Source organism: Phyllobates terribilis, unplaced genomic scaffold, assembly GCF_046119375.1.
Source record: "Phyllobates terribilis strain yellow unplaced genomic scaffold, ASM4611937v1 Scaffold_4__5_contigs__length_816908805, whole genome shotgun sequence".
Taxonomy (NCBI): Eukaryota; Metazoa; Chordata; class Amphibia; order Anura; family Dendrobatidae; genus Phyllobates; species Phyllobates terribilis.
In genome coordinates this window covers 236083599-236096133 of record NW_027362764.1, presented here as the reverse complement: position 1 = coordinate 236096133, position 12535 = coordinate 236083599, and the positions used below count along the sequence as shown (strand labels likewise).

Here is a 12535-nt window from a genome sequence, read left to right as displayed (position 1 = left end):
TTGTCAAAATGTTGGGTGACAGTCATTACTGGTTGGTGACACTTGTAGACCCCCGCTACAAGGAGAACTTTCACTCTCTTATTCCTGAGGTGGAGAGGTCTACAAAAATGGGGCAATACCAGAAGGCCCTTGCTGCAGAACTCTTAAAAAAATTCCCATCTGAACACGCTAGCGGCAGAGGTCACAGTTCGTTGCCCAATCAAGGCGTACAGGCGAGAGAGATGCAACTCCAATCCAGCAGAGGCAGGGGAACACTGTCAACATTCTGGGACAGTTTTCTGACACCCGCCCAGCTTACAGGCCCTGAGGCGCGGGGTACTCTCACAAGGAGTGGAAAGTTTCAAAAGATGGTGAGGGAGTACCTTGCCGATCGTACCAGCGTCCTCCGTGATTCCTCTGTGCCTTTTAATTATTGGGTATCCAAGCTGGACACTTGGAATGAACTCGCTCTGTACGCCTTGGAGGTCCTGGCCTGCCCTGCCGCTAGCGTGTTATCGGAGCGTGTTTTTAGTGCCGCTGGGGGAATTATAACTGATAAGCGCACTCGCCTGTCAACTGACAATGCTGACAAGCTGACCCTTATCAAAATGAACAAGGGCTGGATTGGGCCAGACTTCTCATCACCACCAAATGACAGCATAGTAACAAAGTCAAATCCACTGTGTTATTTCGGGAGGTGTATTCACATGCACCGCTTCACACCCACACATGGGTATACGCTTCCTCGTTTCGGCTGTTTAATCTTCTTCTCCTTATCCTCAGCCTCCACCACCACTATACCACCAGGGTGCCAGCATTGCAAGTTCCTCCGTCCTAATTTTTGGCAGCTTTTGCTGGGAAAGCATAAGCAAATACCATGGGACACCCACTCCCCAATAATGGGACTTATGTTTGTAATATGCTGTACTGCATGGCTCTTGTAAGGGGTATTGCAAGTTGCTCCGTCCTAATTTTTGGCAGCTTTTACTGGGAAAGCATAAGCAAATACTATGAGAGACCCACTCCCCAATAATGGGACTTATGTTTGTAATATGCTGTACTGCATGGCTCTTGTAAGGGGCATTGCAAGTTGCTCCGTCCTAATTTTTGGCAGCTTTTGCTTGCAAGGCATAAGCAAATACTATGGGACACCCACTCCCCAATAATGGGACTTATGTTTGTAATATGCTGTACTGCATGTGACGCGCCCCCTGGGCCGTGTGTACACGTGTGTGGGATACCCGGTGCCGGGTCTCTGGGGTCTGTAGTCTCCGTGGCGGTGACCCGGTCCCGTGGCTCAGGCTGGTCAAACCAGTGGCAATCTTTCTTAGGTTTTGAGGTTAATTGTCCGACTGCGCCACCCGTGGATTGCGGTCAGGGAGTACCACCGCTGCGAGGCAGACCGCTGAGGCTGGTGGTGTGTGCGCAGCATAAAATGGGATAACTAACCTCGGGAGGAGTATAGCCTCAGGGCAGTGAGTGTGGATGATGGGGTTGATGGTGCACGAGCGCAGCAGGAATGACTCAGAGTCTTTGCAGTGCAGTTCAGGGTCTTTATTGATGATTATAAGGTAGACCCTCCCGGGAGTACTGGCTAGCATAAGAGGCCTGGTCAGTCTGTGAGCAAGCAGGAGTTCCCCTGGCCAGGTGGAGTTGTAGGCCTCCCCGTCTGTCTGCACTCTTCCTGGCTACCTTGCTGTAAGCGGGTAGAAGTAGCCCACGTCCCTGAGTGTACCGTGTAGTGCTCACCCGTATGGCTGGTGACTTGGGGCCTTCTGTTAGCCTCCGCTCCACGACGGCGGTGCTGGTCCCTTGCTTGTGACTGGGCTTCTATGGGCAGAGGACCTGAAATCCCCTGCCGGCTGGTTTCTGCTGCTGGATATATAAGTCCTCACAGCTTCGGACTCCTGTGTCCAGTTCCTATTGTCTTCTGCCAGGGCGAGCTCTGCTCAGCTTCCAGCCCCTCATCTTTAGCTCCTAGCTCCTACAGAGCTCCTTGCTGTTACTTTCCCTTGCTCTCACTCTGACTCTGACTGTTCTCTGACTCACTCAACCCCACCCCAGATCCAGTTTATAAGGGCAGAATTCTCCCCTCCCAGGACTGGGGCAGGAGGATGTTGCATGTTTAAGAGATCCTGACCAGGAAACCTCCCACTTGCTCTCCGACGTAATCTCTATTACTGTGGTGACCAGACCCCTGGGGTGCCACACATGGCTCTTGTAAGGGGCATTGCAGTACCTCATAATTTTTGGAAAGCATTCCATTCACTGCTTAGGCCAACAGTGCACAGGAGACCCAGTTGCTATAAATGGAAAAAAAGGTTTAGTTAACGCCCTCTGACCTCCATGTCATTTCCAAGGGGCATTGGAGTGCCTCAAATTTTTTGGTAGGCATTGCACTCACTGTATGCCCTATAACTGTGTAGCCGAACCGCTCCTTTTGGTACATAAACATATCCTACAAGACATGTGTGGTTGACTGGCCTGATATTGATGTGAATGGTCCCTGTTCCTCCTGCTCTTTCTCCTTTGCCACTACCTCATCCATCATTTATCACCTGAAGCTTTGTTTTAACGGGAGTCATAGAACTTGGATAGTAGCAGGAAAACATCCAGCCATCCTCGGAGGAGGTAGGATATGCGCCAAAACGCTGACCTCCTCAGGCCTAGCCGCTACTACATACATGCGCTTGCATTACAACAAAACAAAGCAGATGCTAACTTCTATCATCCTCATCATGCTCCTCACCTTGGCACTCTCAACTCCCCTGATGGAGAAGCCAGGGCCCACCGGAGGAGTCTGATAGTCCGGTGGGCTCGGCCAATGCTGCCCTAAAGCAGGCCAGGCTAAGAAAAGTGTGGGAAAGGTTACCGGTACAAATAGGGGTAGCTGGGGACCGAGTATGGACACCCGGCCACCCCCTGGAGGCTGGGGAGCAAGCGGGGACACCCGGCCACCAGGCGCCTCGGGACTGAGTATGGATACCAGGCCGCCGGCACAGCCATGGTGTGGTGGCCAGATTCCGCCTCCACATGCCTAAAAGGCCCAATTTAAAGTGCAAGCAAGCAAGCAGTATGGTATTGCAGCCTGGGGGTGGGTGGGTGGCAGGCTGCATACTTGCGCTTGCATTGCAAGGAATGGGAGAGGTACAATTGAACACTGCCCTGGGACAAGGACTTGAATGAGGATAGTTGCAAGTCTGCAACGACAGGTGCAAGGTGGGAGGCATCTTCGCATGTACCATGAACAGGGGTTTGGCATGCACACACTACAGCGGAATAGGCTCTCCTTCCCACTAAATGCACTGGGGAGGGCACAGGTAATGTTTTGGTATACGCGCTTAATCTTATGTATAAGGCACACCAGGACAAATAGGGGTGGCTGGGGACTGAGTATGGATACCTCGCTGCCGAAGCAGCCATGAGGTAGTGGCCAGCTTCGGCCTCCTCTAAACTAAAAGGCCCCATTTCAAGTGCAAGCTAGCAGTATGAATTGCAGTCTGGGGGTGGGTGGGTGGCAGGCTGCACACTTACACTTGCATTAAAAGTAAACATAGCAGATGCTAACTTCTGTCATCATCATCATGCTCCTCACCTTGGCACTCTCAACTCCACCGATGGAGAAGTCAGGGCCCACCGGAGGAGTCTGGTACTCTGGTGGGCTCGTCCAATGCTGCCTAAAGCAGGCCGGGCTAAGAAAAGTGTGTGGGGGGATGTTCCAAGGAGAAATGGGTGCGGCTGGGGACCGTTTATGGACACCCGACTGCCCCCAGGCGGCTGGGGACCGTGTGGACACTCGGCCGCGGGGCGGCTGGGGACTGAGTATGGACACAAGGCCGCCGGGCGGCTGGGGACTGAGTATGGATTCCAGGCCGCCAACACAGCCATGACGTGGTGGCCAGATTCCGCCTCCACATGCCTAAAAGGCCCAATTTCAAGTTCAAGCAAGCAAGCAGTATGGTATTGAAGCCTGGGGGTGGGTGGGTGGCAGGCTGCATACTTGCGCTTGTATTGCAAGGAATGGGGGAGGTACAATTGAACACTGCCCTGGGACTAGAACTTGCATGGGGATAGTTGCAAGTCTGCATCTTCTGATGCGGCAAGGATCACTTATGATGGGCACACTTTTAGACAGTGACCTGGGAGTCAGAGATGCTTCCAGGGGTCTTCCCCATGCTGTTCCCATGTCTTTTCAGCACTTTATGCATGTGTCACACAGCACATGGCCAGATAAGGTTGTAAAATGTTAAAATGACATTTCCCGGTGAATGCATTTGTCATAGTTGAAAGCAATACAAAAGTGTAAAAACGCATAAAAAATGCTACTTGTGAACATAGCCGAAGGTGTGGAGGAGTATTTTTGTTTTTGGTCATTTATTTTAACTTATACACAAGTCTTTTCCCTGGAAAGGATGTTCCTTAACATATTTCACAGGAAAAAAGTTTCACTTTCGTTTTATTGTGAGCCTGTAAAAGTGGCTTAATACCTCTGACCACGTTGTTGACAGCAGTGACCTGGGGGTCAGAAATGCTTCCTGGGGCGATCCCCATGCTGTCCCCATGTCATTTGAGCACTGTCACTATCGTTTTGGGCACTTGTTAGGCTTTTAAAAGACTGCCGGGGGTGCCACCGCAAAAATGCTCGAGTCTCCCATAGACTAACATTGGGCTCGTTGCTCGGGTCGAGCACCCGAGTATCACGGCGAGCTCGGCCCGAGCTTCGAGCACCCGAGCATTTTAGTGCTCGCTCAACACTAATCATTACCAAGAAGACTCTACTCAATACTGAGCAAAGGGTCTGAATACTTATGACCATGTGATATTTCAGTTTTTCTTTTTTAATACATTTGCAAAAATTTTTACATTTCTGTTTTTTTCTCAGTCAAGATGTGGTCCAGAGTGTACATTAATGTACAAGGTCCCCCTGCTCACGCCAGAACATGTCCAGGCCCATTTAAAGTTTGCCAATGACTATCTAGATGATCCAGAGGAGGCATGGGAGAAGGTCATGTGGTTAGATAAGACCATAATAGAACTTTTTGGTATCAACTCCACTTGCAGTGTTTGGAGGGAGAAGGAGGAGTACAACCCCAAGAACACTGTCCCAACAGTGAAGCATGTTGGGGGAAACATCAAACTTAGGGGGTGCTTTTCTGCAAAGAGGACAGGACGACTGCACCATATCGAAGGGAGAATGGATGGGGTCATGTGTCGCGACATTTGGGCCAACAACCTCCTTCCCTCAGTAAGAGCATTGAAGATGGGTAAAAATGACCTGGCAATATGATTTTCCAGATGTAAGGTAGCGCTATTCATCACTCTGGGGTACTCGCTTCACCGGGTCAATTAAAGCACACATGCAACGTTTTCCGGTAATATGTAGTCCAGCAGTTTATTACACATCATAAACCGCACATAACATAGTCCATCTCAGTTGTTCGCAGGAATGTTACACATGTATCCAAGAGCCTTTCCAGTGGCAGCTATTCCCGCTTGGCTTCAAATACAGACTACAGCAAGGTGCAGCAACAATATTCACTTATAGAGCCGATTTACCTTTGCCAGGTCTCAGCTGCTTCTATCAGCTCGGTTCTGCCACAGCTGTGGCTTTAAGGCTTCCCAGATGTGGCCTCCAGGCCACATGCCTTCCAAGGCTACTGGTATCTCAAACACAGGGATCCAGCCTCTGCCTTCCAGGCTAGTGGAGTCCCACACAGGGACCAGGCCTCTTGCCTTCCAAGGCTACTGGTATCTCAAACACAGGGATCCAGCCTCTGCCTTCCAGGCTTCACCAGGCCTCTCTCTCTCTGTCTCAAAACCACCAGGATTTATATGTCCTTTTGTGCACACAGGACCTGTGATGATGTCACAGTCATGTGATCAGTCACCTGAGGGGGAGGTAAAATGGTCAGCCAGAACACACCCCCCCTGGACATTTTAGCAATGCAGCAAGCCGCTGCATTACACAGGTCAGTACAATTACATAGAAAATGTGAAAATTTGCAAAAAGAAAAAAAAATAGTTTGTTTTGCCATTATCCGAGACCAGTAACATTTTCAATTTTTGGTCGATGGGGCTGTGTGAGACTTTATTTTTTCGCCCTAAGCAGTAGTTTTTATTGATTCTGGGGTAGGTATGATGCTTTGATCGCCTCTTACTGCATTTTATTTTAGTGTTGTGGCACATGAAAAAGCAAAAGTCTGGTAGACTGGACTTTTAAGGACGTAATGAAACTATATATGTGTATTTTATTTATTTTTCATCAGGCAAAAGGGTGGTGATTTGAACTTTTATTTTTAAAAACTTTTTTTTTTTTTTACTTTTCACTGTATCTGTTAGTCCCCTTAGAGGATTTTAACCTGTATTGATAGAGCAAAAATATAGAGCAAAAATCATGGTCTCCTATGAACACCAGTCAGAAGCTGACGTTCACAGGAGAACCGTCAAGACGATCTTCAGTAGACCCTCGGTCATCATGGGGGCATCCTGGCATTGGTGTCTCACGATCACGTCATGGGGATGCCTGTAGCCACATGGAAAGAGGTAAACCCCTGCTGGTGATTTGTAAATCATGCTGTCAGAGATTGACAGCAGCATTTAACAGACGCAGGTGGAGCTCCACTCCTCGCGTGGCTTTAGAGACATATGATGGCTGAATATCACGTCTGGTGGGCGCCTATTGGCGCATGCATTGACGCACTCCCTGCCGATGCGCAGTAAATAACAATGTCCACGCATGGCTTTTAGAGGCAGATGATGGCTGAATATTACAGCCATCATCTACTCAGTTCCCGAGCCTGTCTCAGGCTGGGTGCCCAAGTAGCGTTTTTCAAGCGTTTATGCTGCGGAATTTCCACAGCGTAAACGCTTGTTAAACGCTAGGTAATCCGCACCCCATGGTCCCCAAGGGGATTCCGCATGTTCTATGCACATGCTGCGGATTTTTCCGCAGCGTTTATGCTGCGTACAAAAATCCGCAGCATGTCATTTAATTTTGCGGTAGCGCAGCGGAACTCCTGCCATTGACTTGCATTGAAACGCATAGAAACCGCGACTGTACATTTCTACAAGCGGCTTCTATGCGTTTCTATGTGCGGATGGTACCCAGTTCTGGAGGAGAGGAGACTCTCCTCCAGACCTGGGTACCATTGTACCTGTAAAAAAAGAATAAACTAACAAATAAAGTTATAGTCACCTGTCCGGCGGCTTCTCTCTGAATGCCGGCATCGCTTGAGGACCTGCGGTGACGTCACAGTCATGTGACCGCAGGCCCTTCACCGCTCTGTCTCGCGATATGCCGGCAGCCGGGAACCAGACAGGAAAGAGCGCTGCTGCACACACCGGGGCCTCGGGGGTGAGTATAGCTTTATTTGTTTTAATTTTTACGGTTCACACTGTATAAATCCATGCTGTTTGCATGGATTTATACAGTGTGACCTAGTTGTCAAGCACTTTCCAAGTGATGCTATCGCCTGGAAAGCGCTTGTCTATCTGCATGTGGAAACGCATGTGAATCCGCATGTGGATCCGCATGTATTCTGCAGGAAAAACGCATACACAATCTGCATGCGTTTTTTTCTGCCAGGGAGATGCAGAAATGCTGCAGAAATTTTCTGCTTCATTTCTGCATCGTGGGCACATAGCCTCAAAGTGAAAAAGCTGGTGTAACTGTATGTCATATGTTGGTAAAGGGCTAAAAAAAATTTTTGTAGGACAAAGCTGGTTAAGGGATCAACCTGCTGTTTTTACAGAGGTCTTCAATTTAGCATGTGTGTGTAGATATTTTGTTGAAATAATTATGAAATATATTACGAGAAATTATATTATTATTATTACTAAAATCATCCCTGATATCCATGTCTTCCATCTAGGATATCTTATCTAGTGAACGCTGAAGCATTTTTAAACCTAACCTGATAAAAAATTCCGTAAGTGTTATCTCCCTAACTGAAAAATGACATTACATAAATAAAATGACTGATCACATCACAACAGGTCTTTATTTCCATCTACTTTTGGATCTGACAAAGCTAAACTAATCCACAAAAGATAAAGGGCTGCTGTTCCAGCCCTTGTACCAAAAATTCCAGTTTAATTCAAAACCTGTCACAAAGCAAAATGCAATTTAAAAATTAGAAGACAATTACCGGAGTAGAATACTTAATCTGGAAGGCTGCAAATAGGCTGGAATTTTGACAATTCTGCAATCAAGACATAATTACCTTTGTTCTATAAGCAGAATGTTTAGATGTCGCACTTTGCAGTGGTACAAATTGCGTGTTACATAAGCGTAACTGAAAGGGGGGCAAAAAGGATGTGTCTCCTAAAAGGAATCTTCCACCAGGTTTTATTCCACCTAATCTGAGAGCAGAATAATGTAGAGACAGACCCCGATTAAAGAGATGTGTCACTTACTGGGCTGCTTAGTGTGTTTTTGATAAAATCACTTTTATCAGCAGGAGATTATCACTAAAGGTAATCATGCTGGCAGGTAGTCCTCCATATTCATGAGCTCTCAGATGGGGTAGTTAAAACCTGGTGACAGATTCCCTTTAACATAAGAATTTAATAAGGTCTCCACCAGCACAAAGATGAAGCTTGAAATTAGAGGGTAAAAGTCTAGACCCTTAGATCAGGAATAGGACAGACATTTATAGGACATTTCATAACTTTCCCAAATTCTTATGAAAAAAATATTCCCCACAAACTGCATTGAACTACTGTACCCAATTTATTATATATTTTAGGAGTCAGATTTGGTCCATTTTACAGAGACTCCACCAAAATGGGCTCCGACTCCGACTCCACAGCCCTGGTTAAATATACCATTATTAAAAAACATGTTTCTGTTGTCCATCTGGTTTTCATTTTGACACTGGTACTTATTTCCATTACAACCAAGTAAATACCTTTTGGTCCAGGTGTCCGGATTTAAACCTCGTTCAATAGCGGCATTTTCAGCAGGCAGCCCAAAGGCATCCCAACCCATTGGATTAATGACCTAAAAAACAAAAAAACATGAAACTATAAATAGAAATATTAGTATTCCAATGTAGCGCAACTAAAAGACAAAGGAAACCTAAGACGTTATATACAGGGCTGTTGAGTTGGTAAGCCAAACCTCCGACTCAGACTCCTCAATTTCCGTGACTCCGACTCCCTCATACATGGCTCATGTTTAAGTGATAAATTTACTGTAGCACAGATTCATCTCAGCTAAAAGTCTAGACCCTTAGATCAGGAATAGGACAGACATTTATAGGACATTTCATAACTTTCCCAAATTCTTATGAAAAAATATTCCCCACAAACTGTATTGAACTACTGTACCCAATTTATCATATACACATACGTGGTCAAAATTGTTGGTACCCCTCATTTAATGAAAGAAAAACCCACAATGGTCACAGCAATAACTTGAATCTGACAAAAGTAATAATAATTTAAAAATCTATGAAAATGAACAAATGAAAGTCAGACATTGCTTTTCCACCCTGCTTCCACAGAATTTAAAAAAAAATTTAACTCATGAAATAGGCCTGGACAGAAATTATGGTACTCTTAACTTAATATCTTGTTGAACAACCTTTTGAGGCAATCACTGCAATCAAACGATTCCTGTAACTGTCAATGAGACTTCTGCACCTCTCGACAGGTATTTTGGCCCACTCCTCATGAGCAAACTGCTCCAGTTGTCTCTTGTTTGAAGGTTGCCTTTTCCAGACAGCATGTTTCAGCTCTTTCCAAAGATGCTCAATAGGAATTAGGTCAGGGCTCATAGAAGGCCACTTCAGAATAGTCCAATGTTTTCCTCTTAGCCATTTTTGGGTGTTTTTAGCTGTGTGTTTTGGGTCATTATCCTGTTGCAAGACCCATGACCTGTGACTGAGACCAAGCTTTCTGACACTGGGAAGCACATTTCTCTCTAGAATCCCTTGATAGTCTTGAGAATTCATTGTACCCTGCACAGATTCAAGACACCCTGTGCCAGATGCAGCAAAGCAGCCCCAGAACATAAAAGAGCCTCCTCCATGTTTCACAGTAGGGACAGTGTTCTTTTCTTGATATGCTTCATTTTTCCGTCTGTGAACATAGAGCTGATGTGCCTTAACAAAAACTTCCATTTTTGTCTCATCTGTCCATAGGACATTCTCCCAGAAACTTTGTGGCTTGTCAACACGTAGTTTGGCAAATTCCAGTCTGGCTTTTTTAGGATTTTTTTCAACAATGGTGTTCTCCTTGGTCATCTCCCATGAAGTCCACTTTGGATCAAACAAAGACGGATGGTGCGATCTGACACTGATGTTCCTTGACCTTGAAGTTCACCTTTAATCTCTTTAGAAGTTATCCTGGGCTCTTTTGTTACCATTCGTATTATCTGTCTCTTTGATTTGTCATCAATTTTCCTCCTGCGGCCACGTCCAGGGAGGTTGGCTACAGTCCCATGAATCTTAAATTTCTGAATAATAAGTGCAACTGTAGTCACAGGAACATCAAGCTGCTTGGAGATGGTTTTATAACCTTTACCTTTAACATGCTTGTCCATAATTTTCTTTCTAATCTTCTGAGACAACTCTTTCCTTTGCTTCCTCTGGTCCATGTTGAGTGTGGTACACACCATGTCACCAAACAGCACAGTGAGTATCTGTAGCCCTATATACAGGCCCACTGACTGATTACAAGATTGTAGACACCTGTGATGTTAATTAGTGGACACAACTTGATTTAACATGTCCTGTTTGTCACATTATTTTCAGGGGTACCATCATTTCTGTCCAGGCCTATTTCATGAGTTTAATTTTTTTTAAAATTCTGTGGAAGTAGGGTTGAAAAGCAATGTCTGACTTACATTTGTTCATTTTCATAGAATTTTAATTTAGTATTACTTTTGTCAGATTCAAGTTATTTCTGTGACCATTGTGGGTTTTTCTTTCATTAAAGGAGGGGTACCAACAATTTTGACCACGTGTGTATTTTAGGAGTCGGAGTTGGTCCATTTTATACTGACTCCGACTCCACAGCCCTGGTTATATCGAACCTACTTAAAGATGGTAGATTTAGTTTATAAGGGGAAAACCCGATTCCCTTTAAAGTGTAACTGTCATTTTATAAAAGTTTTTATATATTACATGCACTGCATAATGTTTCTTATCTACAGGGGTCCGGGTCCTGATACCCCGACTGATCACTCAAAACACCGCTCTGAAGTTCGAAGCTCCTACATGAGCTGCGGTGAAGGGGTTTAATAGTAATTCTGTGCGCACAGCTCACACAGAAGGTGCAGACTTCAGAGCGGTGTTTTGACTTCAGGACCCGGACCTCCAGCAACACTATGCAGTGGCTGTAATATATTAAAACTTTTTAAATATGACGGCTACATTTTAACAGGGTTTTCCAAGTAAAAAAATGATGTTTTCATGTATTTGAACTACAAATATATTAGAACAGAAAAAAACTCAGAACTCCGTTATCTCTTGGGAATTAGAGGAGTTTATTGTTACACAATCAATGGACACAACGTGACGTTTCGACCCTCTAACATGACCTTCATCAGACATCTATAACAGAGTGATTAACAACAGTATTCAGTATAGATTTCTATACAATGGAGACTAACATTGTAATATGTCATAGAACGTGTGCTCCCTAGCTCCGGAGAACAGAAAGTGAGAGCTAGAAAGAAAGGGAAACAGAAGGAGAACACAAGGACAAAGAGAGAGGTGAGACACGAGGGAGGCAAGGAAGAGTTCATAAAAGAGAAATCAAGGAGAGATATGTGGGTATAAGACAATAAGATATACCGCACATGATAACTAAACATCCTTTGGATAAGTATCTTTTGGATAATCTGAAAGACATTGGGAGGTACAAACTATGGTAATGTGTATTTATAGAGCCATTCGTCATGGGTACGTAACACTTTCAGCTCTGCAGTTCATATAAATGCTGTAATGAACGTCAGGTAAGCATAGTATAAAAAGAAAACTCAGCTCATTGGATACTCATAGGGCACACAATATAAATTGTACTGCAAAGTATACACAGACAATTGTACTAAGATCCTCCTTGGCGTCATCACTTATTAAAAATATGTGCAGTCCCAAGAGTAAGAAAAAATATCTTAAGATATGGCAGCATAGGTCCCAACCAGATTCTAGATGGATTGGTGGTATGTAGGTCTTAGTGCAAGTGGTATGGCATGAATACAGCTAATTAGTAATGGCGCTGGGTCAGGATAGTTCAAGGGCTCCATTAAGAACTGCGGATTCAAGGCCCTGTGACCCCAGAAGTGGTGGAGCATCATGTCCATTTATGAGCTCTCTCCCTGCTCTTCTCTTTTTCTTTCTAGCGCTCATTTCCTCATTTCCATATGTTCCCTGTAAATGTTGACCTTACATATCCATGTATACTGAGTACTCGTTTCTCTCTCTGTAGTAGATGTTTGATGAAGATCACTGGAAATGACTGAACCGTAACATTATCCTTGGGTTGTATAACAACAATTACCTGTTTGCAAGTGATAAGCGACTGCCAAGATCTGTCTATCATATTGGAA

The 12535-nt window shown here is 45.1% G+C and overlaps 1 protein-coding gene across 4 annotated transcripts in view; it reads right to left on the bottom strand.

Annotated features, from left to right (window-relative positions):
* Positions 1–12535, bottom strand: part of LARS2 (leucyl-tRNA synthetase 2, mitochondrial) — a 278140-nt gene that overhangs the window by 178009 nt on the left and 87596 nt on the right. For all 4 annotated transcript variants that reach the window (XM_073678171.1, XM_073678167.1, XM_073678169.1 and 1 more), the window contains exon 4: positions 8889–8980. In XM_073678171.1, coding sequence (XP_073534272.1) covers positions 8889–8980 — 92 coding nt within the window. The remainder of the gene's footprint in view (positions 1–8888; positions 8981–12535) is intronic.